This window comes from Lissotriton helveticus, chromosome 7, assembly GCF_964261635.1.
Source record: "Lissotriton helveticus chromosome 7, aLisHel1.1, whole genome shotgun sequence".
NCBI lineage: Eukaryota > Metazoa > Chordata > Amphibia > Caudata > Salamandridae > Lissotriton > Lissotriton helveticus.
The window spans coordinates 1,036,369,254-1,036,396,786 of NC_136068.1; the positions used below are offsets into that span (position 1 = coordinate 1,036,369,254).

General features: G+C 47.6%; 1 protein-coding gene across 2 annotated transcripts in view; it reads left to right on the forward strand.

Moving 5' to 3' along the window:
• Positions 1-27,533, forward strand: part of LOC144769628 (guanine nucleotide-binding protein G(o) subunit alpha-like) — a 727,529-nt gene that overhangs the window by 195,468 nt on the left and 504,528 nt on the right. For both annotated transcript variants that reach the window (XM_078653798.1, XM_078653797.1), the window contains exon 4: positions 6,003-6,163. In XM_078653798.1, the coding sequence (XP_078509924.1) occupies positions 6,003-6,163 (161 nt within the window). The remainder of the gene's footprint in view (positions 1-6,002; positions 6,164-27,533) is intronic.

The window sequence follows — 27,533 nt, forward strand, 5'->3', positions numbered from 1 at the left end:
ATAGTGCAATATGGCCCTTTGAATCTGCCCGAAGATTGCATGGACATACTGAAGGAGTCTAAACGACCTTCCACTCGGACTTCCTATGCTTACAAGTGGAAGAGGTTCTGTATCTGGTGCAAGTCCAAGAACTATGACCCGACGACGTGCAAGGAGGATGTCATTCTTCCTTACCTTCTACATTTGGCGCAGTCTGGCCTTAATGTTCATTCCATTAAGGTTCATCTCGCTGCATTGACTGCCTACAGGAAATGCCCTGCACAGACTTCCTTCTTCCAGATCCCTGTGATCAAAGATTTTCTGGAAGCTTGAAGAAAGTATTCCCTCCTGTCAGGCTTCCCTCCTGTCTTCCCAAGGTTATTTCTGATTTTCATGTCAACCAGACGATAACTTTGCCTACGTTTTTTCAGAATCCTTCATCTCCAGTGGAAAGGTCTTTACATTCCCTGGATGTTAGGAGGGTGTTGACATTTTATCTGGATAAAACCAAAGATATTCGTAGGCCAGACCAATTGTTTATCAATTATGGATCGGTCAGGACGGGTCTTGCGACCTCGAAGCAGTCCATCTCTAGGTGGATTGTGTCCTGCATACAGCTGTGTTACCAAAAAGCTAATAAGACCTTAGGGGGTAACTGCTTTGCTCCGTAATGTTCCAATTGCAGAAATCTGCAAGGCGGCCACTTGGAAGTCGGTCCATACCTTTGCTAAGCATTACTGCCTGGACACTGATGCCAGGGCAGACGCTCAGGTTGGGCAGGCTTCGCTGCGAAATCTGTTCGCACAATAGTGGTGTTATTTCTCTTTTCTCCACCACCGCTTTGGTGTGGGGATGGGCTTGCCATTCTATTCACTAGATTATGACTATACACAGAGATCTCCTGCTACAGAAGGAGTAGTTTCTGTCCCGTAACTCCAGTTCTGTTGTAGGGGTATCTCTGTTATAGTCATAAGCGCCCGCCCTCCTCCCCGGTGGAGAAAGATTTTCATGTCAGGAATGCTACAGGTCTGGCGTGTCACGGGACCTGCTGTGCATTCTGGGATACTGGGAGAAGTTCTGGAAAGTTCTCTTAAAGGCACAGTATCCTATTTAAGCCACATAATGGCAGCCTATGGGGCGTGTCTGTCCATGCCTTCCTCTTTATCATTCCAGAGGCTTTTACTGGTAGAGGCAAGTTTTTCTGTGGAAGAAACTGGGCAGGCTGTGCTGTTTGTGTGGTTGTTTTTGGTGGAATTTCTAGTTGAAGTACTGGACAGTGTAGCCTGTGGATATAGGCTGCATTATGTGTCTTTAAATTCTCTCTTAAGTGTCTTTGCAGTTCTGCATTTTTTGACAATTTAAGAGATTATTTTTGATTGCCTGGGTCCACGCACATGGGCGGGACTATTCACTAGATTATGACTATAACAGAGATACCCCTACTACAGAACTGGAGTTACAGGACAGAAACTACTCCTTCCTGCTGATAAATTATCTCTCAGTCCTGTTGTGACAGGCAATGCAATGCAATGCTATATCGTATGCGGTTTATCTGGGGCGTTGAGGCCCTTAACCCCTTCGGTGCTCATGACGAGCTCAGCTCGTCATGGCATATACCTCTCAGGTGCTCATGACGAGCTGAGCTTGTCATGACCACACCCGTTTTTATTATGGCCCAGCACAGGAGAGGGATATCATCAGCAGCGATGCGGTTAATATTAAGGGATTTTAGTTTGAATTGTGGAGGTTAGTATATGTGTTCCACTTTGCTTGCCTTGCCACATTTGATTCAATAATGACTTTGAGCTGATTGATTTACCTCCCTTAGCCCCTGTATGGCGATAGAAAGCGCAACAATAGAAATTGGTCATCAGGGCCTGGGTTGCCTTTGCTATGTGCACCTTCGAGAGAGTCTAATAATTTAATTTTAGTTCACTCATCCTTGGTGCCCTCGGGTTGTGATCTGTATGAACCTCTGGTCTCATCAGATCGAAAAAATAATTGTTGATTTACATTCCCTCGTCCCCTACCTTCTGCCCTTACCAGAATCTGCTTCGGGTGTTGGGCTAAATCTTATGATACGCTTAAAGTTTTCCCATGTTGCTTGTGGAAGCACAATGAGTCATTATGCTGTTATAAAGTTCCAGGTTGTTGGGCAGACCAGCAGACATCTGCTGTGGTTCTTAGGTGCACGTTGCAGTGCTTGCTTTCTTCCTCATCGAGCTATCTCTGTGTCGCTTTGGTGCAGCTCCTCATTGTGTCTCTCTGAAGAACCTTCATCATGTTCGTTTGTTGTTCAATTTTTTCCCCTTCCGTCATCAGAGGCATCACTGGGCTGTAGGAGTTGGAGGCCTTCATCAACTGTCTTTAATGTCCATTCTTTCCCTACGTCTTGTAATTAGATGTCTTTCAGGTGGGCCATCCTGTACCTGACCGGTTACTTAGGTAAGTGGATGGAGTTACCTTCTTGCTGGACGATCAAATGGAAGAGGTCTTGATACAGCTGTAGAATTGTGTGGTTTCTTCCTCAGTCCCACAGTGAGGATGCATATGGTGTCCTAATTTGGGTATTACTTCTCTTGGTCTTCCTCTCGACTCTGTATGCTCTTATGATATTATTTTTTGTTGTAGCATGAGCTTGCAGCACATGTCCTTACAAGTTATTGAGGCATCTATAGATATCTTCGCTCTCTGTTCTTGCCGTGAGGTTGCACACTTCGATTTTCTTTGTCTTGGAGTTTAGCTGTGGTGTCCGTGTATGTGTTTCCAGGGTAGAGAGTGTTGTGTGGTTAACTGACCAGTTTCTTCCCTAGAGGTGGCTTGGCCCTCCGGCATCTCAGTTCTGAGATCTGGAGTTGTCAGGTCACTCTTCATTTTGATTAGCTCACTCCATATTTCCTCCTTGAGCGCGGGAAATCCCTCTGTCAGCGACCTCTCCAAGCTTGTCTGGAACTCAGCTAGGCTGCTTTTCGGATCCTATGAGGACTGCCGCCATTGTTGAGCTTTTTTGTTGTTTGTTAGCAAGGGTTGATGTGGGTGAAAGTATTTGGTGATAGGACTTTTTCTTTCAAATGGCCTATGGTAGGCATACCCCCCTGTGGGTTGGATGGCTTTTTCTCTGTACCTGGGAGAACGCCTTACCCGCACTCACCAGGGTGCCACCCGGCTATATTTTTTCGTCATATTGTCCACAGTTGTTGCCTCAAGAGGTGATCATGTCTCCTGATGGATGTTGAAAGATTGTAAGGGCTGAATTTTGTTCTTCTCCTGCTGGTTTCGCGCCATTGAGAACACTGGAGAGGTGCACTCCCAAGTGAGTATTATGTCAATCAATCAATCAAAGATACCTTATTCGGTTTTTAGAGTACAACACCATGAAAGTGCATTTTTAAAATATACAATTTAAAACAACATGATGATATTTACACTCTTTAAAAGAAATAACTGTTGAGATAAAAATGATTAGTATCTTATCTGTAAAATTGTTGGGCAAGATTACATAGTTATGGAATACGAAATTGGATCATTACATACAAAGCAGATTTAAACAGTTTGTAGACAAAAATTCATTTGATTATGTTTAGTATTATGTCAATAAAGAAGCTTGATCAGTATCTTTGTTGCAAAAATATAAGTCTTTATTTTAAACAATCCATGAGATTTGTGCAAAGCACCAGCCAACGCGTTTCGTTCAATGGTTGAACTTCGTCAAGGCAAGCGTAATAATCGGCGAGTAGTGGTGAATATTGCGCCCGTTTCAAAGTGGGTCTTAGGGCCCAATCCGTTCCGGACCCGGTCTGAAGTGACGACTAAATATGTCGATCTTGGACTGCATCCGTTGTGTGGGCCTCCTTCATAAGAGCCCATTTAGTGTTCCTGCAGTCCATCGTGAATTCGTCTCAATTCAAAGAAAAGCATCCATCCCTGTAGCTGGTCGCCTCCCTGTGGGCCAGGCTTTATCTTGTCTCATAAGTAGAGGCAACTCCCAGCTTAGATCATTACTCTTGCGTTTCTTCGTGTAATGCCTTGTTGCTCCCAATGTTTATTTTTCTAGCAGGATGCTTATGGGGCTATTTGGACATTTTCTTTTCTCGGAGTGTGGGAGTGAACCGTTCACTTCAGCTCCTTAACCTGTTGCCTGAGTCACTCTGGGAGCGAACTGCTGTTTAGTTGTAAAGCCACCACACAGGCCTCCAGGGCCGCAGACTCTCGTGGATGGAGCTAGTGTTTTTTGCTGCTCACATTTCCTTTCTCTCCCAGAAAGGGTCAGTGTGACCCTGGTGCTCTTTTTCCCTTAGGATGTGGGGGATAGGGGGGTCACCAAGGGACTCCTCCCCAACCTAGATCATGGCCACCCCCACCATGTTGCTCTACTCAGGCCTGATAGCCTTTGTTGGGTATGAGGTAAAATCTTGAGTTTAGGGTCGGTTAGATGCTTAATTTGTCTTTGGATTGCACCGACCTAGTGGCTCCAGGTTGTTGCATTGTGTCTGCCCTATTTGTGTAGAAGGATTGACTTGCATTCTTCCGTTTCGGATGGCATGTGTGTCAGAGGGATGCGCTAGGGATGTTTTCATGTTTCACCATTTTGGCCGGAAGTCCTGAATGCTATAGTTTAAGGTCAGTCTCCAGGTTGTCTAAGGTTGTTTCTTCTTTGAATCTGGTCAGGCAATAAACGTTGTCTTTACTACTATGACCTTCTTTGGTAAATGAGGAATTTCTCCACACCCTTGTGAGCACTAACTATTTATTAATAAAATTAATGCCCAATATTTGACCGATTGCTAATATTGAACTGTGTTTACATAGTCTTCCATCTTGTTTAAATGTCATTACGTGACACAGGATATTGTTGATGCCGCTGCTAAAATAAACGTTGCTAGTTTCACACAAGTCAGCACAAAACTTTCTCAAAGAAAATCTCCTGAATACACTAAGTAAGGGCTAATCTTGCTTGACCTAGTTCTGTTTACATTGTATTATTTAAACTGTGTAACCAAGACTGTGAGAATGATCGAATCATATTGTGGTGGCGGTGGGAAAATCACTGAATATATTCTATGTAGAAGTGTTCCTTTTAGACTATTTCCTATTTGTTTACACTTAATGAATCGTGTGTTCCCACTGAACGTATGAACCCCATTGTCTAAAGTCCTTTATAAGACTGTGCATTTCTCATGTGGAGAGACCCTTACTCCCATTATTTGAAGGTGAATTTATTCTCAGTTCATTTACTTATTATTCATATGCTATGCTGCTAATTTACTAATGGCGCATATTTTGTATTTTGACTTTAATAATTACATAAAGGATTAAAAAAGATCTACTGTGTCATTCTTATGAGAATGTTTCAGAAGTGTTTTATGGGCAGAATTTGTTTCTAAAGTGACAGTTCTAATCAGGGAGCACCAAAGTCAAAGCTACAGTGACTACACCGCTCCGAAGCAGAAACTGTGGTGAAGAGTTTGAATGCCTTTAGTTTGGAATCTTGTATGGGTTCTACGTGAAGATACCGGGAATGTTAATCGCACAAAAACAGCTTTCAGACATTGTGATATCCAGGTTGTCAATTTTAAGGGGTCAAGTATTGTCTACTAACCTATTACAGTGATGTAACAGGTAGGTTAAAATGTTAATGTCCTTTACATATGCTCTAGCTAGCACAAGTGAGCATTTATTTACAAGCTAGCATTTATTTACAGAGCATTGACTGAGTCACAAACTGCACTATGACCCTCGATGATTGACCTGTTCCAGAGGATGAAAAGGGAAGATGAGGGATCTTGGTTTAGGAGATGGAGACTTTAATTCCGTAATTCCGTATTTCAGGGGTGATTTTAACTATTTTGTTGGTTAAATACACAAAAAGGGTTCAAACAGTGTTTTGTATAATTTGTTTTCCTATGGACCTAAGAGCATGCCCTTGGTTTTATCCTTGTTATGTTATCTGAAAATGAGTCGAGGGAGAGGTGAGTGGTTGAGGCCTGTGAACTTACTACTGATCGTTTTGGGTTCTCTTGCAGGTTCCTGCATGTTTAATCCTGTCTTGCAGACGGTGCTGTGATGAATATCACCAAGTCCTTCCTTTTGTGCCTTGTGCACTGAGTAGACTTTGGGCCGATGCTGGAGTGAGGGCCACAGCTGCCAGGGGCTGTGAGTTCGAGCTGAATGATTCTGCACACTAGTGAGTACTTACACTTCTTTCTGATATATGTGCCAGTGGGTCGACATTCTAGCAGCACAAGACTAGCTGTATGTATGTATGCATGAGAAGAGGACTGAGCAAGATGTGGTTGCATGTGACCTGTATTTTCTAAAATATATCCGTGTCTTCCTGGGGTCTGCATGCGGCAGTTTTCTCTGCCCTCAGGAGCTTGCTTCTATTTGTGTCAGGAAGGCTCCAGCACCCTCTTGGTGAGAGTGATGTAGCTGGGATTCTCTTTGGCTTGCCTAGCAACTTCAGGTGGGGTCCTATGCCTTTAATCAGAATAGAGGCAATCAAGGGGCCCCATGGGATGTTGCTATATCTTCATTGGTTCCAACATCCTTTCTAGGGAGTTGTACGCTGCCTGGGATCTTCGGCACCTGCTGAAATGGAGATGCACCATGTTTTATGCTTGCACAATAGCGGGTGTTTCCTCCTTGAAGACGTTTAACTTGGTTGACGTTTAAGTCCCTCTTGTCTTTATTCTAATGGACAAATTATCCTTATTCATAATTAATCCACAGTTGATCATAGTTTTATCTTGGTTTTGATTACACATTTGACCCCACAATTTCTGTGAAATCAGCACCTCTTAGTTGAAGGGACCTGTCCTGGCTGGGTCAGAGGTGTAATCTTAGTAGGAAGGGTGATGTACCCTGAATGGGGTATCAGCACCCCCCTGAAGTTGGTCTATGAGTCATTGGCCCCTTGGAATGGGCCATATCTCTTTTGAGGTCTCCTGCATGTTGTACTCTGTTTTTTTCTGTGACCTTGAATTTGAATTTATATCCCAAACTGGGTACTCCAGAATCGTCTGGTATAGAACCGGAGCCCCAAGAGGCTCCGAAATGTGTACACTTGTTCTTTTTTGGGCATTTGTAATGAACTAATTATGGCTAAGTACTTCAAAAGCTGAACTCCACCCGAGCCTAACTGGACCCTGATGATCTGGTTAGGTTTGCACAAAGGATCTTGTTGGAACCAGTTTAGGAGCAGTACCCTGGTGCTCACATCCTTGTGACTCAATAGATAAGACTGCATCCTGTGGCTGTGGTATCAGCTTCTTTATAACGGATGAGGGCTGTGTACTACGCATGAGCACCTTCTAGTGGAAGGACTAAACCCAGTAGGTAATTGTCCCCTCCTGGGATGGGGGGCATTTTCTGAATAGGACATCCAGGAAGACTGGCTACACATGAAGACTACTGTTTTAGGTCTGCATTGACTATGCGCGGTCCTCTTGACCTATAGTTACACATTCTTTGATATATACACATAGTGGGATTTGGCTCCACCCAGAAGACTCACACTTAGGGCCTGACTCTGATGCGGGTTGTAAAGCTTTCTGACCGAATCGGTTTGGAAATGGTTTCCGACCCACTCGGATCAGGAGAGTCTGACCGACTGAGTAGGATGCATCCGGATGCTTCCCGATACGATTTGGTTGGACTTCCATTGACTACAATGGGAGCATATGTTCCTAACTGCATCATAATTGGGCCATCGGTTGGTAAGACATGTTCCCGATCAGATTTGGAAGGAGCAAATGCTGTTAAGAGGTCTTGCTAACTGCATCAGAATCAGGCCCTAGGTGGGAATGCTTTCCTAACCGCATCCGAATCAGGCCCTTTGTGCTATTGACTGTTTGATGGATTATTCCACACCCAATGCTTGGGGGTTCATTTTAGATCTCCAAAGAAAACTGAACACACCATTATATTTCATATCTACATTATATGCAGGAAACACTAGTTTTGTGTGCTGTTTTTTAACTGCAGCAAGCTTTTTAGGTCTGGCTTGGCAGCTCAGATGTCAACATACCTTATATAATCAATACAAAAATATCTTTCGTAAGTACTACTAGGAAAGGGGCTTAGGCTCCATCCACATGTTGGCATTCTTCAGTACCACATTTGATTGGGCAGAAGTTGTGTGCTTCCACTTAAAGAGTATTGGTACTGCACCTTTTGGCTAGTAAACAAGCTTACGCTACACACAACAGGTCTGTGTTGATTATGGTGGCAAGCTAATGGTCAACACTTATTGTTTTTATGTGTGTATTATGAAAAGTTACGAGAAAGCCAGTAGGACTGCCTTTTGTATCGGGAACAGCATGTTTTTTGTTCAACGGATAGTTAAAGGTGGATTGTTGTTACTCTGTATTAAATCCTCCAGAGAGCTACTTTATTACGTGGAGTCTGAAAGGGAATTGTAGTAGGCAAGGGGTTTGGTGTTGCTTGCCCTTTCTGATGGCGAACAAAGTGGATATAAGATTCGCACTGTGAAAATCCTTAATAGACCCGCTTGTTGAGAGATGGTATTTTGTTTTGTCAACTCATTTTTGGGTACATTTATAATTTTTTGACTGTGAGCTGATAGTTGCCTTGTGTGAAAACATTTGCTCAGTACAGTAGACGTGAGCTGGTAAAGGATATAGATCAGATTGGTTCACTGGAAAGTTATGTCCTATGCCATATATCTGACCTGTTTATTATGTAAATTTATGACAAAGGTAATAGGCCTGGTTTGTTTATTGTGAAAGAATTTGATAAAGCCAGTAGGGTTTTAACAGTGGATTAACACACTGTGTTACAGGTTATAGACATGCATTTTGTTACATGAAATCTCACAGATTACCATAGTGGAAAAGGGATTTAGCACTGAGCCCCAATTTTACAAATGCTGGGGTGGAAGATTTTTATTGTGATATTTGTCAGGTCATTTTGAGAGGGGTTGTATATTTACCAATTGTAATTGTGTAGATATTTATAATTTGAACTGTGTACATGATGGTAGACCGCTTATGCGCACTTCTGTATGCCTATGTAGGTTATGATGTTAAGTGATTGGCAGCGGCTGTACACCTTATCTCTATTGTGAAAACCTATATCAGTTTACATAGGTTTGACCTGTTTAATTTAAAAAGTCATAACAAGGCCAGTAGGCCTGACTTACTTATTGTGAAAAGCATGCATTCAAGGAAAAATACTTTTAAGGGTGGATTGTTATTACACTCTGCTAAAACCTGTAGGTAGGTATTTTGATATGTGGAATCACATAGATTATTGTAGTAAGCAAGGGTTTAGGCGTTGGTGGCCAACTCGAACAAACTGTGGGGATAGAAGATTGGAACTATATTAATCCTTATTAGGCCCTATTTACACTGTTTTGATAATTATAATGTTGAACTTTTTTGTAATACAGTGCAAGCCTATGGTTAAGGCTACATGCCTGCTTGGTTCGTTGGGAGTAAAACATTCAGATGCCATCGGGCTGATCTGTTCATTTTGAAATTTACAACAAAGGCAGTAGGATTTATTTATTTATGTGAAACCCATATTTTAAATACGGTAAGCCTTTGAGAGTGGATTGTTTTTGCATTGCTTTAAAGCCTACAGACATGTATTTTGTAACATGAAATGAATGTCCCAGATTACCCTTGCAGGCAAGGGTTTTAATGACGACCACCTTGTTTACAAATCCTATGGGTAGATGCTTTGCACTGTAATAACTCTTGCAATAATCTCTTTAGAAGGCCTGATAGGCTTAGTAGTCTACTAGGATGTGACACTTAAAAAATACATGAATACATACACATACATAGTGGAGATTTTGTTCAGCCGTGTTCTACCTTTGCTGTGTAATTTATACTCTCCTTTTATCCGTTACAGTACACAGCATGGGTATGGCCAGCAAGGCCATGGTGATGGGCGCACCTTAGAGAGGTCCCTGCCAGCCAACCTAGAATCTGTTTCTCCCCTCCGCATCTGCGGCTATCCTAGTCCTATAGCAGTTATTAAGCAGATGGGACCCGCTTGACAGGACAGGAGGCCCCTGTGGCAGCTGGACAAGCTGGGTTGGCCTATAACCCAGCAGGGTAGCCGCACCTCGTGGACCTTGCGGCCCAGGCCCCACAGTTTGGTGACTTTCATCAAAGAGCAGGGCCTGCCTCTGACTTGTGCCCAGGGTCTCCTACACTCCTTGGCACATATTGGTGCAGCAGTGTGAAGCAGACTGTGTGAATCACCCCATGGGGCATTCTGGGTTTCTAGATAGAGGTCTTTGGATTTTTGGGAGGGCCCACTGCTCTGGGCTTTGGACCTCCTCCTGGGGGCTAACCAACCAGAAAGGCAACCACCACACGCTCATAGCAATGTAGCTTCCCTGCCCAGAGGACATTAGCGGGGTGGTTGCTGTGAAGAATAGTGGCGTGGCCCTCAGCGAGCCCATGAACCAAAGAGGGCACTGCGCTGTGGGGTCTGCTGGGATGCCAGGAAGTCAAATCTTCCTTACTGCAGGCACACAGGAATAGGTGAGGTACTCACCTTTGGTGTAATAGGAGGAGGATGCTGGAACCAAGAATAGGTACCCTGCACCCCCCTTGGATCAGACTTCATTCAAGAAGTGACCTTTTCTTTACCTCCTTATTCAGTCCCAGACCCCCCTACTTTGCAAGAATCACACCCATGAATCCAGACTTTATAATTATGACAACATCCTCATATAAGGCCCTTCGACGCGCATGGCGATTGCTCTGGTTGGCCATTACTGGACATTCCTGGCACCAACCCAACTCCCAAAGGCAGTGGGAACATTCAATCAATCAATCAATCACTTGTAAAGCGCACTATTCACCATGAGGGTCTCAAGGCGCTGAGGGGAGGGGTGCTGCTACTGCTCGAAGAGCCAGGTCTTGAGGAGTCTTCTGAAGGTGAGAAGGTCCTGGGTCTGCCGTAGGTGGGTAGGGAGGGTGTTCCAGGTCTTGGCGGCAAGGAAGGAGAAGGACCTGCCACCGGCGGTTGCTCGTTGGAGGCGGGGGACGGCGGCGCAGCTGGCGGAGCGGAGCTTGCGGGTGGGGGTGTAGAAGCTGAGTCTGCTGTTCAGGTAGGCTGGTCCGGTGTTGTGGAGTGCTTTGTGTGCGTGGGTGAGGAGCTTGAAAGTGATCCTCTTGTTGACGGGGAGCCAGTGAAGGTCTCTCAGATGGGGGGTGATGTGGCTGCAGCGAGGGATGTTGAGGATCAGTTGGGCGGAGGCGTTTTGGATGCGTTGTAGTCGTTGTAGGTGTTTGCCAGGGATTCGTGCATAGAGTGCGTTGCCGTAGTCCAGTCTGCTGCTGACGAGGGCCTGGGTCACCGTTCTTCTAGTTTCGGTCTGGATCCACTTGTAGATCCTGCGGAGCATGCGAGGGTGTTGTAGTAGGAGGAGGAGAGGCGTTGACCTGCTTGGACATGGAGAGGGAGGAGTCGAGGATGAATCCTAGGTTGCGTGCGTGGTCCGTGGGTGTCGGTGCTGTTCCCAGTGTGGTGGGCCACCAGGAGTCGTCCCAGGCAGAGGGGGTGGAGTCGAGGATGAGGACCTCCGTCTTGTGCGAGTTCAGTTTCAGGCGGCTGCTCCTCATCCATTCGGTGACGGCCTTCATTCCCTCGTGGAGGTTGGTCTTGGCGGTGTGCGGGTCTTTGGTGAGGGAGAGGATGAGCTGGGTGTCGTCGGCATAGGAGAATATGTTCTGGTCGTGCTGGTGGGCTACTTGTGCGAGGGGGGCCATGTAGACGTTGAACAGGGTCGGGCTGAGGGATGAGCCCTGGGGTACGCCGCAGCTGATGTCGGTGGCTTTGGATCGGAAAGGTGGGAGGTGGACTCTTTGGCCGGTGAGGAAGGACCTGGTCCAGTCCAGATCCGTCTCCTGGATTCTGGATTCTTGGAGGCGTGTCTTTAGTGTGCGGTGGCAGACCGTTTCGAAGGCGGCTGGTAGGTCCAGGAGGATGAGGGCTGATGTTTCGCCGTTGTCTAGTTGGCATCGGATGTCGTCTGTGGCGGCGATGAGGGCTCTCTTGGTGCTGTGGTGTCGTCTGAATCCAGACTGGGAGGGGGTCTAAGATGTTGTTGTCCTCGAGGTGGCGGGTCAGTTGCATGTTGATGGTTTTCTCGATGACCTTCGCCGGGAAAGGGAACAGAAAGATGGGCCGGAAGTTCTTGAGGTCCTTTGGGTCTGCCTTGGGCTTTTTGAGGAGGGCGTTGATTTCGGCGTGCTTCCAGCTTTCCGGGAATGTTGCTGTCTTGAAGGAGATGTTGATGACCTTCCGTAGTTGGGGTGCGATGGATGCGTCAGCTTTGTTGAATACGTGGTGTGGCCAGGGGTCTGACGGGGATCCTGAGTGGATGGAGTTCATGGCCTTGCGTGTCTCGAAGACGTAGGACCAGGAGGTCAGGCGGTTGGTGCTGTTTGTGGGGGGGGGAAGTCTGCCGTAGTCGGGACGGTCGTGGTGTTGAAGCTGTCATGGATGTCGGAGATCTTGCGGTGGAAGAAGGTGGCCAGTGAGTCGCACAGATCTTGTGACGGCGGGATGTCGGTGATGGCGCTGGGGTTGGAGAGTTCCTTCACTATGTTGAAAAGTTCTTTGCTGTCGTGTGCGTTGTTGTCCAGGCGGGCTTTGAAGGAAGATTTCTTTGCTCCTCTGATGAGTTGGTGATGTCTGCGGGTGGCGTCCTTGTCGGCTGCGTGGCTGTCCGGTGTACGATCGTGGAGCCATTTCTTCTTCAGTTTCCGGCATGTACGTTTGGAGGTCAGGAGCTCTTTGGTGAACCACGTGGCTTTGTTGCTGGTGTGTTTGTTGGAGGGTTTCTTGAACGGGGCGAGGGTGTTGGCGCAGTCGTTGATCCACTGTCTGAGGTTGTGGGCGGTGGCGTCTGGTTTAGTGGGGTCGGAGGGTGGGTTCTGGGCGAGGGTGGCGGTCAGTTGATCTTCTGTGACTTTGCTCCAGCAGCGGCGAGGCAGCTGTTTGGTGCGGTGGTGCGTGGTTGGTTTCTTGAAGGTGAAATGGATGCAGCGGTGGTCGGTCCAGTGGAGTTCAGTGGTGCGGTCGAAGGCGACGTGGGTGCTAGTGGTGGAGACGGGGGTCAAGCGTGTGGCCGGCGGCGCCGGTGGGTTCGTTGACGATCTGTCTGAGGCCGAGGTTGGCGCGGTTGTCGATCAGGGTGGCGGAGTTGTTGTTGTTCTTGAGGTGGTAATTCAGGTCTCCGAGGAGGATGTAGCCCATGGAGGCGAGTGTGTGGGTGCTGGCGAGGTCGGCGATGGAGTTGCTGAACTGGGCATGGGTCTGGGGGGTCTGTAGACAAGTGTTTCTCTGAGTGTGGTGTTGGGGTCGGTGTGGATCCGGAAGTGCAGGTGTTGGGCGGTGTTGAGGGTGTCGTGTGCGTGGGTGTATACCTTGAGGGTGGACCTGTGGATGATGGCTAAACCTCCTCCGATACCGATGTCTCGATCCCTACGGGTGATCTTGTAGCCGTCCGGGATGGCTACGGCGATGTCGGGCGCTGAGGAGTCGTTCCACCAGGTCTCGGTCAGGAAGGCAACGTCTGGGTCAGAGGTGTCGAGCAGGTCCCAGAGCTCGACGGCGTGTTTGCGTGCGGAGCGGGTGTTGAGGAGTATGCAGCAGAGGTGGTTGGTTCCGGTCCTTGGAGGTTTGGTGGATCTGTCGCAGGTGAAGTTGCAGCTGCAGCAGGAAAAAGGTCTGTATGTGCGTTTTGGGGCGGCCTGGAAGCAGCGGTGGTCTCGGCCGGCGTTGAGTGCGAGGAGCGTGTTGGCCTCGTATCGGAGTCTTGCGTCGTGGAGTGCGCGGGGACCAGGGGTTTTGGCGCTGGTCGCGGTCCGGGCGCAGACGGGCTTGCCTTTGGCCGCCAGCGGCTCGCCCGCTGCGCGCGGCCTCCATAAGAGGGGGAGAGGGAGGGAGCAGCAACTGGAAGGCGGGAGCGGGGTGGCCAATGGGAATGCAGGGGGGGCGGGGCCACAGGGATGCAGCGGCGGAAAGAGTAGGAAATGGCAGGAATAAGGCGGGCAGCAGCCGGTAGGCACCGGCGGAAAACCTGAGGAAAAAAAAGAACAGTTAGACAGTTAGGGAGTTGGGTGCAGAGAAACATGCAGCAGAACCATAAAGTGATGAACACATCAAATCGTCAGAGGGTTCTGAGAGGTGCAACCGAGTGAAATTCCTAGAGAAGTGGATAAAAACCTTCACGGCCGCCCACAATCTGACCTTTTTTTCCATTGAAAGGATGCACTGGGTTCTGGTTCAGAGACCCTCTGACCCCATGGGGGGTAGGGGGGTTCCCCTGCAATTCCTGCCCCCTTTTAGTCCGCTTTCTGTCCATTGGCTAAACAGGCCGAAGGATCTGGGGGCATGTGTTGCACCACTGGATTACCAGGTGACTCGCCTGTCCCTTCTCTCTTGGTGGGGGATTCCCTATCATAATGTAGTCCGCTACAGGGGTGGGCCACCAAAGCACTCCCACACTCAAAACAGACTATGCTACACACTCCTTTATGAAGTTTACCAGTTGTATTGACTGTTTTGGATGTTTGCCAGTTTCCCTCCTGCCCTGCATATTTTCCCCATTCAAACCTTGTTAAAACTTCCGCAGTCATATTAGTTGCTGATCAGCATGCCTTCTCTTACTCTTTCTCAACAGAGCTGCTGGGGCACCTGAAGTAGGGGCACAACAGACTTCGCAAGACACCCTAAGACCTATGCCCCCACTCATTTTACACACACAACCCATTCAAATTCCTACTCGTTAATAACATGGAACCTTAGGGGTATTCACGTGTCAAATAGACCTTAAAAAAATCTACTGTTCATCAGGTGCAGAGAAGCCCACGTAACGTTACTTCAAGAACTTGCATAACTGCATCAGACGGTGCTACGCTAAACTACTGGCGAGGCCAGGTCTTCACTACCAGTTACTCTGCATATGCGAAGGGAGCCTTAATTTGAATCCCGACGAGAGTGCCATTTTCAATTAAGTCAACCACAGTTAATCCCGAGGGCAGCTTAGTCCCGGCCTTGTTAGGTGATATTCCACTGGGCCTGGGTAGCATAATAACCCCAAACACAGACCAACCAGCATTTCTTGATTGGCTTTCTGAACAGGCAATATTGGTCTACCCACCATTGATTTTAGGTGGCAATGTTTAACTCTATACTTGACATCACTCTTGAGAGGTCACACCCTCCCTCATGCCCATATGGTAGACCACACAAAATCTCTGCCTTGATGGCTTCTCCAATGGCCAGTGACATATGTCTGGCAACAACAAAACCTTGGGGTTAGACTTTATTACTGTTGCCACCCTCCCTACCCCGCCATACGATCTATATTAAAGGAAAACTCATAGCTTTCCAAATACTTAGGGTCCTACGTCATCGGACTTATCCTGATCAAAGCAGCTTTATCCCCTGAAGGAACACTTCTCTAAACTTGAGTAGACTGTACGAGCTCCTTGAAGCGGCCCTGCTGTCCTGGCCATGCTCTGCACCCTTCATTCTAGACCTTAAAAAAAGCTTTAAGAACCTAGACATAGGGATATCCCTTTGAGGTTCTAAAGCAATTCAGCTTCGGAGAACATACAGTTTGCCTCATCAAGATATTATACGCAGACCCTACAGCTTGTCCAGCAGAGTAAGCTTATTTTACGTCCCTTGCAAGTCGGCAGAGGAACCCGACAGAGCTACCCCTTCCACCCTGCTCTTTCTCCTCGCTATGGAACCACTCGCTGTCAGACTGAGAGTGGGAGGTCGGGGTCACTATATGTGACAACCCCCGTGAAGATAGAATGCATGCTGTTTCCCAATTTCAGAGCTCCAGGGGGACAACTCTGATATAGCCCAGGTGTTTAGAGACTTAGCAGCTGCCTTTGCCCGGCAGGTAAGATGGCAAACATTTTGCGTGTACCCTCTCTTCCTAACTCTGCCAAAGTACAATTGGATTTAAGAGGGGGGGGCTCAAATAGTAGAAGGGTTCCTTCCACTACCAAGAAATCAGGATTTACCACTCTAAGCGGGACCTTCTAGACTGTGACCTTATTAGAGCTGTGTCAGCTCTCAGATCCCAAATAACGTTCTGGAGAATACTCGTATTTGCACCCACTTAGCGCATTGCCCTTTCTAAGATAGTTTTCTTGCCCTGACTCCTGTATTACTTTACAAGCCATTGGGTGAACTCATCTTGCACATTAGCAAGCACAGAGTGGCGTTAGCTAAACTGTGACTTCTGGTTGAGGCTGAGAGCCTTGAAGCTCTGAGCTATGAGCACTACTACTACTAGGTGGCCTAGCTTCAATGGTTGTGCCATTGGCTCGACAACCTTTCACTCAGAGACCTGTGCGCAGGGGCTGCCACTGCACCCAGAGTAGCTGAATGCTTTCCTTGGCTTTCGCCGTGTATGGGGCCATTTGTGCCTACTGTGCATTGTTTTAAGTTGAAACTCCAGAAGCCGACACATCACCAAGCAGGTTTCTCTATATGCTCCATCCCCCTTCTTGGCCTCCCTAAACATCAGGTATTCATCACCACAGGAGACCTGAAGCACTGACTCCGTGCCGATGTCAACCATTAGTGAATTGTTCTAGGATGGTAATCTATTTTCTTGCAATCCCTTGAGAAAGCCGTTCACTATACATACGGTGTAGCTTTAAATGCATCACACCCTTCTCTGTGTCCTTCATACCCACTGATCCATCTCAGAAACAGAACTAGAGCCACACTCCCTGACCCAATCCGTCTGCACAATGGGCCATTATTGTAGACATCTAGCTTGGTAATATAGAGCCCAATAGCTTATCAGTCAATCAATCAGGGATGTGTAGAGTGTGACTACTCACCTGTAAGGGTCTCCAGGTGCTGCGTGGGGTTTTCTGTTCATTTGAAGAGCCAGGTCAGGAGGTCCTTCCTGAATTGAGGCAGAGAAGGTAATTGCCTGAGATGCAGAGGATGGGAGTTCCAGGTCCTTGCAGCGAGGTAGGAGAAGGATCTTCCTTCAGAGGTGATCCTGCGGATTCGTGGGATAGTGGCCAATGTCTGATGGGTGGAGCAGAGATGTCTAGTGGGAGTGTGGAAGGAGAGGCGGTGGTTGAGGTATGGGGGTCTGGCGTTGTGGGGGGCTTTGTAGGCGTACGTTAGGAGCTTGTAGGTGATCTTTATTTTTTTAACAGAGGCCAGTGGAGGTCTCTTATGTGGTCAGTGATGTGGCTGCGTTGAGGGATGTTCAGGATGAGGCTGTGGGAGGTGTTTTGGATGTTTTGCAGCTTCTTTTGGAGTTTTGGAGTTGTGCCAGCTTAGAGTGACATGCCGTAGTTGAGTCTGCTGCTGACAAGTGTGTGGGTGACTGTTTTTCTTGTCCTAGTGGGGATCCACTTGAAGATCTTTCGGAGCAGGCCGAATGTGTGGAAGCAGGAGGATAAGGCGGCGTTATTCTGGCAGTTCATTGAGAGCGAGGAGTTCTGGATGATGCCGAAGTTTTGTGTGTGGTCCATGGGTGTGGGGGGTTCCAAGCGAGGCAGGCCACAAGGAACCGTCCCAGGTGGAGGTGTTGGGCCCAGGATGAGAACTTCGGTCTTGTCTGAGTTGAGCTAGAGGCAGCTGTCCTTTATCCAGGTGGCTACTGCCTTCATTCCGCTGTGGAAGTTGTTCTTGGCGGCTGTGGGTTTGTTGGAGAGGATCAGCTGGGTGTCGTCTGTATAGGAGACTCTGTTGAGTCTGTGGTTTCTGACGATGGTTGCAAGCGGGTCCATGTAGATGTTGAAAATGGTGGGTCTCAGGGAGGAGCTCTGTGGCATTCCACAGCTGATTTCTGTGGGTTCTGAGAAAAAAGGTGAATGTCTGACTCTGTGTTCATCCGGTGAGGAAGGAGTGGATCCAGTTGAAGGCTTTGTCGCGAATGCCAGTGTCGTGAAGTCTAGTGCAGAGGGTGTCGTGCGAGACGGGGTAGAAAGCAGCCAAGAGGTCTAAGAGGATAAAGGCTGCAGTCACGCTTCTGTCGTGGAGGATGCGGATGTCTGTGGAGGTGAGGAGAGCGGTCTTGGTGCTCTGAATCCTTCTGAATCAAGATTGGGAGAGGTCCAGGATATTGTTTGATTCCATTAACTCTGAGAGTTGGGTGTTGATGGCCTTCTCATTGACTTTGACTGGGTAGGGAAGCAGGTAGATAGGTCTGTAGTTCATGAGGTTCATCGGGTCAGCAGATGGCATCTTCAGTAGGAGGTTGATCTCGGCGTGTTTCCAATCTTCAGGGAAGGCAGCATTTTCGATAGAGCAGTTGATTGTGCGGCCGAGTTTGGGTGCGCTGGAGGCGCTGGCACTGTTGAATATGTGATGGAGGCAGGGATCTGAGGGGGCTCCAGAGTGGATGCTGTTCATGAACTTAAGGGTATAGTCGATGGCAAAGGAGGTCCAGTTGAGTAGGGCCTGCAGGGGTCTGGAACCATTGGGTGTGGTGGTTTTGCTTAGGGTTGGTGGGTTTTGGTTAGTGAACCTGTCGTAGATTGCCTTGATCTTGCGGTGAGAGAAGGTGTCCAGGTTGCTGCAGAGGTCTCTGGAGGGGGATGTCTGTTGTCTCCGTGCTTGGTGTGGTGAACTCTTTGACCACGGTGAAGAGTAGTTTACTGTTGTATGAGTTGGCGTTGATGCCTTCTTGTATGGCTGTTTTCTTAGTTGGTTTGATGAGGTGGTGGTGTTCAGTGACTGCGGTTTTGAAGGCTGTGTGGTCTGCCGAGGCCCTGCTGCTCCTCCATCTTTTTTTTTTTTTCTTTTTTCTCTCTTTTTTCTTTTTTATTATTATTATTTTTTTCTATCTTCATTTGCCTTACCCTCAAAATGGGCGATTCCGAACCACCTTGCACGGCATGTAGTCGTGAACCATTTTATTGGTAGCCGGGATGTCCCAAAAGCAAAGGGGCTTACTTTGACTCCATCTAGGTATGTTCCAACCTGCAGGACCTTTATCGTAACTAGGCTGGGCCCGGTCCAAGGAGTGTTAATGGCATAATCATAGGACCCGGGGGGGGGGGGGGGAACGGAACTATCTCCAATTGATCAGCAGGTCCCAAAAAGCCAAGTTACGTTTACTGCATGATCTTCTGAGGTCAACTTTAGATGTTTCATATAGAGATGAAAGCCACCCAGAGTGTGATGGGGGTGTTTTCTCTACCCAGTGTATACAAATTTGCCGCCTTGCCAATAAAATTGCATAGAAAAGAAAATGTTTCGCCTTGCCTGTGATGGTATCTTCCAGCCCAAAGATGACAAGTGGTAGAGTTATTGCCAAAGATGTATTAAGGATAGAGTTTAAAGTGTTCTTCACTTCTTCCCAAAATCTTGCAATGTCAGGACATTCTAGGAACATGTGAACATCACAGGCTCCTACAAAGTTACACTTGTTACATTTTTTGTCTGGGAGAAATTTGGAAAGTTTCAACGGTGTTATGTATGCACGATGAGCTGAGAAGAGATGATTTCGTCTTAGCCATGAGGGCTTCATGATTTTATAAAGTAGCTCGAAGGAGTTTAGCCACTTCTCCTCACATTGGTGACCCGTCACTTCCCCCCATAACTCATCTGGAAGGTGGAACTCCCCCTCAGTTTCCTCCAACAACTGCCAGTACCATGCAGCTACTTCTCTCCCTCCCGTTGGTCGTTCCACTAACCGTTGCTCCAGTGTGCTAGTCTTCCTAATGTGGGCATCTATGCGGCCCTGGGATCTCACCCAGCTTTGCAGTTGGATGTATTTAAATCTGGAAAGCCCAGGGCCAACTAGATCGTATAACTCATCCCAGGCTAATAATGATCCTTCTTTAAGTAACTGGCCCCATCTTATGATGCCCCTTTGTTCTATTATGGAAGACAGGCAGTCTCTCAGACATAATGGTAAACCAGGTGAGTCCCAGATTGGAGAGTAGTTGGAATAATAGGACAAACCTAGTTTTTTCCTAATGCTAAGCCAGATTTTGGCCCATGACTGTAAGATTTTAAGTTTGATGTTTTTAAAGAATTTCTGGCTTCCAAATTTGAACATGAAACCATCCGCTGCAAGATTCGCCCCCATCAGCATTGCTCTGTACATTGACTCTGTAGGAAGATTAGATGGCATTTTTAGAAGCATTCTAGAATGTGACATCTAGAAGGCCCATGCATAATACAATAAATCCGGCAAAGCAAGGCCCCCCTTCTCTCTTCTTCTTCTCAACTTTTTCCATGCTATTCTAGTGGATTTGTAGTTCCAAATAAGGAGTTAATTTCTCTCTGACAATTTTCAATCGTTTTGAGTTCAAAAGCCATGGGAATAGCATTAAAGATAAAGGTGAATTTTGGAAGAATACACATTTTGACTAGATTTACCCTACCCATTATGGAGAGAGGCAGATGAGTCCAAGATTTTAAAAGTGTTTTGCTCTCCCTGTATATTCTATCCAAATTAGTTTGTCCAATGCTGCCCATTTCTTGGGTAATTCTAATCCCTAGATAGCGCATGGACGTTGAAATATTTACCCCAAGCTGTATGTTTGGTAAGTTCCATGCCATTATCTCGCTTTTACTCGAATTGATGTCATAACCCGAGATATGACCAAATTCTTGAGCCCGTTGAATGACGACTGGAAGTGCTTTAACTGGATCGGATGTAAAGACCAGGATGTCGTCTGCGTAGAGCGCTACCCGCCTTTCCCATTCTCCGAAGCTAAAAGATGGAATATTAGCCTCCTCCCGTAAAAGCTGGGCAAACGGTTCAATATATAGATTAAATAGGAGAGGGGAAAGCGGGCAGCCCTGCCTTGTACCTCTAGTTATGTTGAAGGATTCCGTCAGGGCCCCGTTGACCAGCAACCTGGCCATAGGGGCGCCGTAAAGTTGTTTTATAGTTCTACGAAAACCTTCTCCACAGTTGAATTTTTTAAGTACGTTATTTAGATAGAGCCAATTGACTATCAAACGCTTTAGTTGCGTCTAACGTTAAAGTAGCTAAAGGTAGAGAAAAAGCTGTGGCAATGTCAATGGCCCCTATCAGTTCGTGTGTTAAATCTGCTAGTTGTCGACCCCTAATAAATCCTTTTTGATCTGAATGGACTATAGCACCAATGACACTAGCTAATCTTGTTGAAATAATTGTTGTGAATATTTTATAATCATTATTAAGTAATGATATTGGTCTATATGACCCGCACTCAAGGGGGGATTTCCCTGGTTTCGGGATAAGTACAATTAAAGCCTCCCCCCAGGATTTAGGCAGCGAATCTCCTTCAATTAGGATACCATTAAATAGGGCCGTCAGCACAGGGGCTATGATATTTTCTAGTGATCTATAGATTTCACTCGGCAGACCATCTGGCCCTGCCGCGTTTCCATTTTTTGACTGGTGAATAGCTTTTTTCACCTCAGCCTCTGATATCACAGACTCTAAGGATTTACTCTGAGTTATTGAGAGGGTTGGCTTCCAACCATCTATCCCTTGCTTGCTGGTCATTGGGAAGATCTTCTCTATAAATCTCCTCAAAAAACTCTAAAAAGGCTCTACCTATTTCTAGGTTAGTAGATCTTGTCTCGGCCTCTCCCTCTATCCTGATTTCCCTGATATAATTAAGGGCTTGGTCTGATTTTATTTTCCATGCAAGCACTTTCCCTGCAGCTTCTCCAAATTCAAATTGAGAGATCTTGCTCGCTTCCCACCTTTTACTTACTCTTTCCTGTAAAATATTTCCCAGTTGAGATTTTAACTCAGCCAGTTTTTCCTGTTCTTCTAATGTTCCTGAGGACGGGTCGATCTTTGACTCTAGACGTTTCATATTTTGTTCTAGCCTAGTTACCTTTTCAGTGTATATTTTCCGCCTATAAGAGGCTCTATTAGTAATCTGCCCTCTTAAGAAGGCCTTGAATGTCTCCCAAACAGTTGGGCCTGCAGAATTATTATTTATATGAAAAAAGGCTACAGACTCGTCTACCAAAAACTTGACCTCTTCTTCTTCGAGCAAGAGTGTCCGGTCAAAAGACCAGGATGGATGTTTAATGTGATTTTCAAATCTCAAAGTGAATATTAATGCGGAGTGGTCTGACAGATGTGATGGTAAATAATCTATCGTTGTTAGAGTATCCTTTAGACAATAGCTAAAGAGACCGTAGTCAATTCTAGATTTGTGTTTAAAGCGACTATTTCTAAAGGACACCCCTAGTTTATTGCCAACTTTTTCTCTCCACAAATCCGTCAAACCTAGTTGTGTCATGGTTGTTTTAAGGGTTTGTCTAGATTTAGCAGAGCTACAAATTCTAGACTTTGTCGATTTATCCAGTCTGGGGTCTAAGACAATGTTGAAGTCCCCCATCCAAATTACTGGAACCTGGACTGATATTAATTGATCCCTTACAGCGTCCAGGTACGATGGGTCATCTACGTTCGGACCGTAGTAACCCACTAAGGTCTTAATCTGACCATCGAGCGAGGCTCTCACTATTAACCATCTACCTGTGTGATCTTCTTTACAGTCTAAGATTTGCGCTTTTGCAGATTTTTTAAAATTAAATACTACCCCCCTTATATTAGCATTGTGGTCTGTAGTACAAAATTTATCTATCCACCTCTGCTTTCTTAGTATGGTAATAGCCTCTGTTTTAAGGAGATGAGTCTCCTGGAGCGCAATGATCTGCGCCTGTGAGTCTCTCAAGTATTGTAAAATACGATCTCGTCTACCTCTCACGCGCAGACCATTAACGTTCCAGGACATATAATGAATAAATGTCATGTTGTGACTTCAATCCCGAACCCCTTCGCTCTTTTACTTTTTATTTGAAATTTTTTGATTTTTTGCATGTTGAAAGTTTCATTTTTGAAAAGAATAGAGGGCTGAAGAACTAAAGCGGGCTGACAGATGAGGATTTTTTTTTTAACTCTACAAAACCCCCCCCCCCACTCCCACCCCCTAGGAAACCCGCCCTTACTTACTCTGGCTTGGTGTCTAGCCAGATTTGCGCCCACCTACAGCCTACCCTTCGACCCCCCACTGCTGCCATGTCTTCAGGTAGAGAGTTACTGTTGCCGAGCAAATGTGGGCGAAAGGTAGCCGACTACTGTTGTACGAGAAAAGGATATTTACCGGTTAACTTTTTTTTTTTTTTTGCTTTTTTCCCCTTTTTTAAATTCCTTTTTTTTTTTTGTTTCATATATGTATCTCTATTTTATTTAAATGGATACAAGGTTCAATTTTATTACATTTTTATGTGTTTATTTTAATGTCCATTTTTTTTTTCTTTTTTTTCCCCCCTCATTCCCGTATTTTTTTTTTCCACACCTTTTCACTATTCACACTTTTGTGATATCCTTCCCTTTGAGTTTATGCAAAGGATGAGGTTATAGTAACTGAGGTTTTTTTTTTTTTTTTTTTAATTGGCTTCTTGTTTGGGAGCATGTGGAGACCTATAAGGATCCTAAAAGATCTATGTACCTCTAGTAACACCTAGATTAAATTGTTTTATGGGCCTGGGCTTGGGCATGTTCTCGGATGGATTCTAATAGGTCATCGGCGTCATGTGTGGAACGGATGTTATGCATCTTGTTATTATACATGATCCGTAGAAATGCAGGAAACCTCATCTGCACCGTGGCTCCCAATGACCTAAATTTGTCCATGCGCTGCCCCAACTCCCACTGTCTAGCCAGTGTAGTTTTGGAAAGGTCAGAGCGTATCTCAAAGGAGAAATCGAGACCCTTCATTGTACCGGCTTTCAAGGCGAGATTTAAAATCTTTTCTTTAAGCGTATAAGTCAAAAAGTTGATTAACACTTTCCTAGGTTTAATTCTCGCCGGATTCATACGAAACGGATCTCTGTGTATTCTCTGGATATCATTGTCTAGCTCTTCAACTGTTTCTTCGAGATTGAGGGATCCCTTTAGTAAGTGTATGATAAAGCCATTAAGGTCCCCACCTTCTTTACCTTCTGGAATATTTTTTTTTTTTAAAGACTTTATTTTTCAACAGTATAAACAATACTTACTCCCCCCCCCCAAAAAAAATTGGCATCAGTGCATAGAAAATACAGGTGTACACAGTTCACACTTCCAGCATGGCTTCCACAATTGCAAAGAGATCAGGAGATGCGAGAAACAAATGCACGGGATACAGTGCAAGTATAGAAACCGACATAAGGTAACATGTGCGCAGTCATCAGGGTAGCACCCCAGCCCCTACTCTCCCTCCCCATCACCCTCCACCCCTACCTCAGGCCCCGATTCCTCGGACGAGAACAATGCAGCACTAGTAGCATCGGAGTCGCTGTCAGTCGACCCCACAGCACACATCATACGCCATGCGAGCAAGTCCTCCTGTAGCCGCCCATCTCTACGCGTATGTTGCATATGCGTTTCTTCGGCTAATGTCCATTCCCCCACATCCCGAAGCCATAATGTCATATCTGGCGCCCTTTGTCCCATCCAGGTGATAGCCACCCGCCGTCTAGCCAGCACTAAGAGTAGCTGCAGCATCTTATGACAAATTCCTCCTCCTAGGTTTGGGGACCAGGGCTAACAAGCAATGGAGCGGGGTCAGGTCAAGACGCAGTCCCGTGACCCTCCGGATGTGGGCCACTACTACCCTCCAGAAGTCCCCGACCAGTGGGCACTCCCAAGCTAAATGGAGAAATCCGGCCCCTACCGAACCACATCGAGGACAGGCATCCGATTTATCCGCCGCAATGCGGCGCAGAGCAACTGGGGTTACGTAAGTACGGTGCATGAAGTTAAAATGAATTAATTTGAAACGCGCGTTACACGAGACCTTCTTGGTGAGCGTCCCTATCCGCCCCCGCTGTCCCGGGTCCAAGGCAACCCCTAAATCCGTCTCCCACGCCGCCCAGGACGGAGACACCGGAGGCGCTGAGTCGCATCTAATTGCTGTATATAAAAGCGTTATCAATCGCCGTCCCGCGCCGCACGATAGCAGGATATTCAGAGTATGGGACACCTGGGGCGCCTCAGGGAACTGTGGCCACGTCGCTCTCGCCATGTCCCTCAGGCCACCATAATGAAGGTATTGGCCCCCAGTAAGACCGAAGGCCTCGACAGCTCTCTCCAGGGTCACAAAGGACTCGTCCGGATATAAGTCAGCCAAGGTGTCGCAGCCGCCCTCACGCCATTCTCGAAATGATATGTGCTCTTCCATTAGTGTGACCGGCGCCAATATCCATATTGACAGCTCCCTATGAAAAGGGGCCCGTCTCAACACTCTTTCCACCACTCGCTGCCAAAACCACGCAGTATGCCGAACAATATACGGCAGGTTGCCATCCGCTCCTCTGCCACGCATCAGAGCCAATTGTAACGCCTTCTCATCTGCGCTGCCAGCCAGAAGTCGCAATTCCCAATTTTCCGCACCCGCGAACCAGCGCGCAGCCGGTATAAGTTGGGCCGCGTAATAGTAGAGATCAAAGCGCGGGGCCTCCAAGCCCCCCTCCTCCCAGCGTCTGACCATCGTACGTAGCGCAACTCTGCTGCGTCTGCCTGCCCAGAGCAGGGAGGTAAGCATCGTATTAAGCTTGTTGAAAATTCGAGGAGGAAGAGGACAGAGGGTATTCTGTAGGATATACAATATTCTAGGCAGCATCACCATCTTAGAGACGGCCAATCGTCCCATGAGAGAGAGTGGGAGCGTATTCCAAAAGGATACAGATTGCTGTAGGGAACTAAGCACACGGTCGGCGTTTCGGGCCAGCAATTGTTCATCAGAAACAGCCACCTGAATACCCAAATAGCGGAAGGCCTCCATCTCCCACCGTAGCCCCAGGGGCGGGAAACCCACACGAGGGTCTTCACCGCAACCCGCAAGGGGAAAGATCAGGGATTTCTCAGGATTAAGACGTAGCCCAGAAGCTGCACCAAAGCGTTCCAAGTGGCGTAACAGGATCGGTAGCGACTCCCGCGGAGAGGTCAGGTAGAACAACGCATCATCCGCATAAAGCGAAATCAGGTGTACCGCATCCCCCACTCGTATTCCCCAGGGTGCCATCTCCGCGCGTAGTGTCACTGCAAGGGGCGCAATCGCCAGAGCGAACAGGAGCGGTGACAGGGGGCATCCCTGGCGAGTGCCCCTGCCTAACCGCCACTCCTCCGAACGGGCCGCTCCGAGCCTGACCCTGGCCGTAGGTGCACTGTAAAGGATACAAATCCAAGTGCAGAAAAGGGGCCCCACCCCCGCCAACCGAAGCACCTCCAACAGGTACCCCCAGCTAACTGTATCGAAGGCTTTAGCCAGGTCTATCGAGACCAGGACCTGAGGATCCTCTCTATCGCGCACCTCATGAAGAACGTGGTTCAGGCGCCGGAGATTCATGGCGGTGTTGCGGCCCGGAATGAACCCGCACTGATCATGATGGACCAAGTGCGTCATATGTGGAGCCAGCCGGGTGGCCAAGATCTTAGTAAGAATTTTGGCGTCGGTATTGATTAAAGTGATCGGCCGGTAGGCCGCAGGATCACATCCATCCCCACCCGGTTTCAGGAGCATGCAGACCTCACCCTGTTGCATGGTGGGCGGGAGTGCGGCTCGCTCCATTGCTTCATGGTAAACCTGCAAGAGATGGGGCGCGAGGGTATCAGCAAACGCCTGGTAAAACTCTGGGGGAAAACCGTCTCCACCCGGCGACTTAGCCTTCGGCAGGGCGGCCACCGCCACCTTAACCTCATGGAGCGTCACCGGTGTATCCATGTCCTCGGCATCCTCTTTAGAGAGGGTCTGAAGGGGCAAATCCCGGAGGTATGGCTGATAGGACGCCTCTGTCACCAGGGGGTCAGCGGTATAGACCTTCTGCAGATGTGTGCGGAGCACCGCAAGAAGGTCCCGTTCCGAGTGTACTAGGACCCCAGCGGGGTTTCTCAACGCAACAATCCGCGCAGGGGCCGATTCCCTTCGGAGAATCCAGGCTAGCAACCGGCCCGACTTGTCTCCCTCACGGTGAAGGCGTTGGCGATATCGACCAAGAGTGAACCTATCTAGCCGGTCTAGGATATCATGGACGCCTTCCCGGGCTGTCCGCTCAGAGTCCACGTTTGACCCATCCGGGTCCGGCTGGGACTGGTAGTGGCTGAGGCGCTCCTCAGCACTCGCGAGGTCACGGAGAAGCTGTTTACGGACCCCATACGTCAGACCCATACAAGCGCCCCGCACGACTGCCTTAAGGGCATCCCATTTGGTCGCAAAAGGGATATCACCCACAGCCCAGTTCAGGTCCAGATAAGTACGCAGGGACGTCTCCACATGGTCCCGTCCCACCGGATCCTGCAGAAGATCCCCTGGCATCCGCCAGGTCCTGGGGCGGGAGGAGCGGTCCACCCACTGTACCGTGCACGTCACGGGCGAATGGTCGGACAAGAACCGGGCCTGATGCGTGACCGATAAAACAATGGATGCGCCAATGTTGGCCGCAAGGACCCTGTCGAGCCTGCTATGCGTGTTATGCGTGGGGGTATAACACGTGTAAAGCTTCAGTCCCGGATTGTCGAGGCGCCAGACATCTACCGCACCCAAATTATCCATCACCTCCCG